Source organism: Morone saxatilis, unplaced genomic scaffold, assembly GCF_004916995.1.
Source record: "Morone saxatilis isolate NCDOM2014 unplaced genomic scaffold, NCSU_SB_2.0 Contig23, whole genome shotgun sequence".
Taxonomy (NCBI): domain Eukaryota; kingdom Metazoa; phylum Chordata; class Actinopteri; family Moronidae; genus Morone; species Morone saxatilis.
This window is the reverse complement of record NW_023339796.1, coordinates 20,192,409-20,193,668: the sequence shown is the minus strand read 5'-3', so window position 1 is coordinate 20,193,668 and position 1,260 is coordinate 20,192,409. Positions and strand designations below refer to the sequence as shown.

General features: G+C 47.9%; 1 protein-coding gene across 1 annotated transcript in view; it reads right to left on the bottom strand.

The window, feature by feature from the left end:
• Nucleotides 1-429: 429 nt before the first annotated feature.
• The window catches only part of LOC118334825 (phospholipid phosphatase-related protein type 4-like), a 41,427-nt gene continuing 40,596 nt past the window's right edge, over nt 430-1,260 (bottom strand). The window contains exon 11 of the mRNA XM_035670898.1: nt 430-1,243. Within this exon, the coding sequence (XP_035526791.1) occupies nt 883-1,243 (361 nt within the window). The 3' untranslated portion in view covers nt 430-882. The remainder of the gene's footprint in view (nt 1,244-1,260) is intronic.

Here is a 1,260-nt window from a genome sequence, read left to right as displayed (position 1 = left end):
CCACGATGAAGTAAGAGATATAATTATTGCCCAAAAGGGACTCCTTGTAGCCCAGACACAATCAAGACTGTGGGTTTTAATTTCCACTGTGGCCACCCACAATCATATGTACAAACACAGCACAGTTATGGGCTTTGAGTTCAAATTTCCATCTAATGTGGTTACACTGTAAAGGTTTACATATCGGTCCCTGTGTTTGACACCAGGATGAAAGCTGAGAATATACTGTGTATGAATGTAGTAATAAGAATGTGATCCCATTTACAGCTGACCTAGCAGTCAGAGGAGTCATTAGGCTGAATCCATCCTCGCAGGCAGGGAGCTATGGGACAGACTGAGGAGGCTGGAATCTCTCCTTCTGAGTGAGTCAAAGGACAATCAGTTTATTTAGCCCATTTTCCTTGTGCCAATGAAGAAAGTGCACTCAATGTATCGCATTTACAAAAAAAATGGTGTACACAGCAGTCCAAGATAAAAAAAACCCTCATAATGTTGAATCAAACTCACCCCTCATATGTTAAGCCTTAACTATAGTCCTTTCTTATTGGCCAGTTGGAGATTGGGGGTGGGGATAATTGTGTTAGTACTTTCTATGGCTTGACTCAAACTAGATGGTGAACCTATTGCTAGTAGGTTTTATGAGCCTACAGTACGTCTCCTAGTAAGACAACATTTATCCAGCTGGGGTGCTGGGGGGAGACACATACATTGTGCCCTGATTGGTCAGGTGAGAGGTTGTGGATAGGATTTGTGGCCACCCCCTATAAGACAGATTTAACCAAATTTCCTTTCATTTCTGAAGTTCTGACTGGCCCAAGCAGTATCTCCGTTGAAAGTAGCACACATTGTTATCACAGGTGTCGATGGATGAACTTAACTCTGTCATTCTTTATAGGCCAGCCCCAGAGTAGGAGGTGGAGTGTGAGTCAGGATGGGGCGGGGTAAGGTAGGGGGAGGGGTTGGACTGGGACGGCCAAACATCCCCTGCATCTGCCTGTTGGGGTGGTTGGGCAGGTTAGGGTGGATGGGGTTTTCCTGAAAACTTCGAAGGTTTTCGTGGAAACGATTGCTGCTTTCATTGTCGGGGCGGTTACCGTCATCACTGTGGCGGTAATTGTTGTGGAGGTCGGGGGTGGGTCCTCGCTCAGGGACGTGGACGATGTGGGAGCCGCTCTTCCTCCTCAGGGTGGACTCACGGCTGGACGAGGCGACCGATTGGCAATCTGAGCCGCCGTCGCTGCTGGCGGCCGTTCCCTCCAC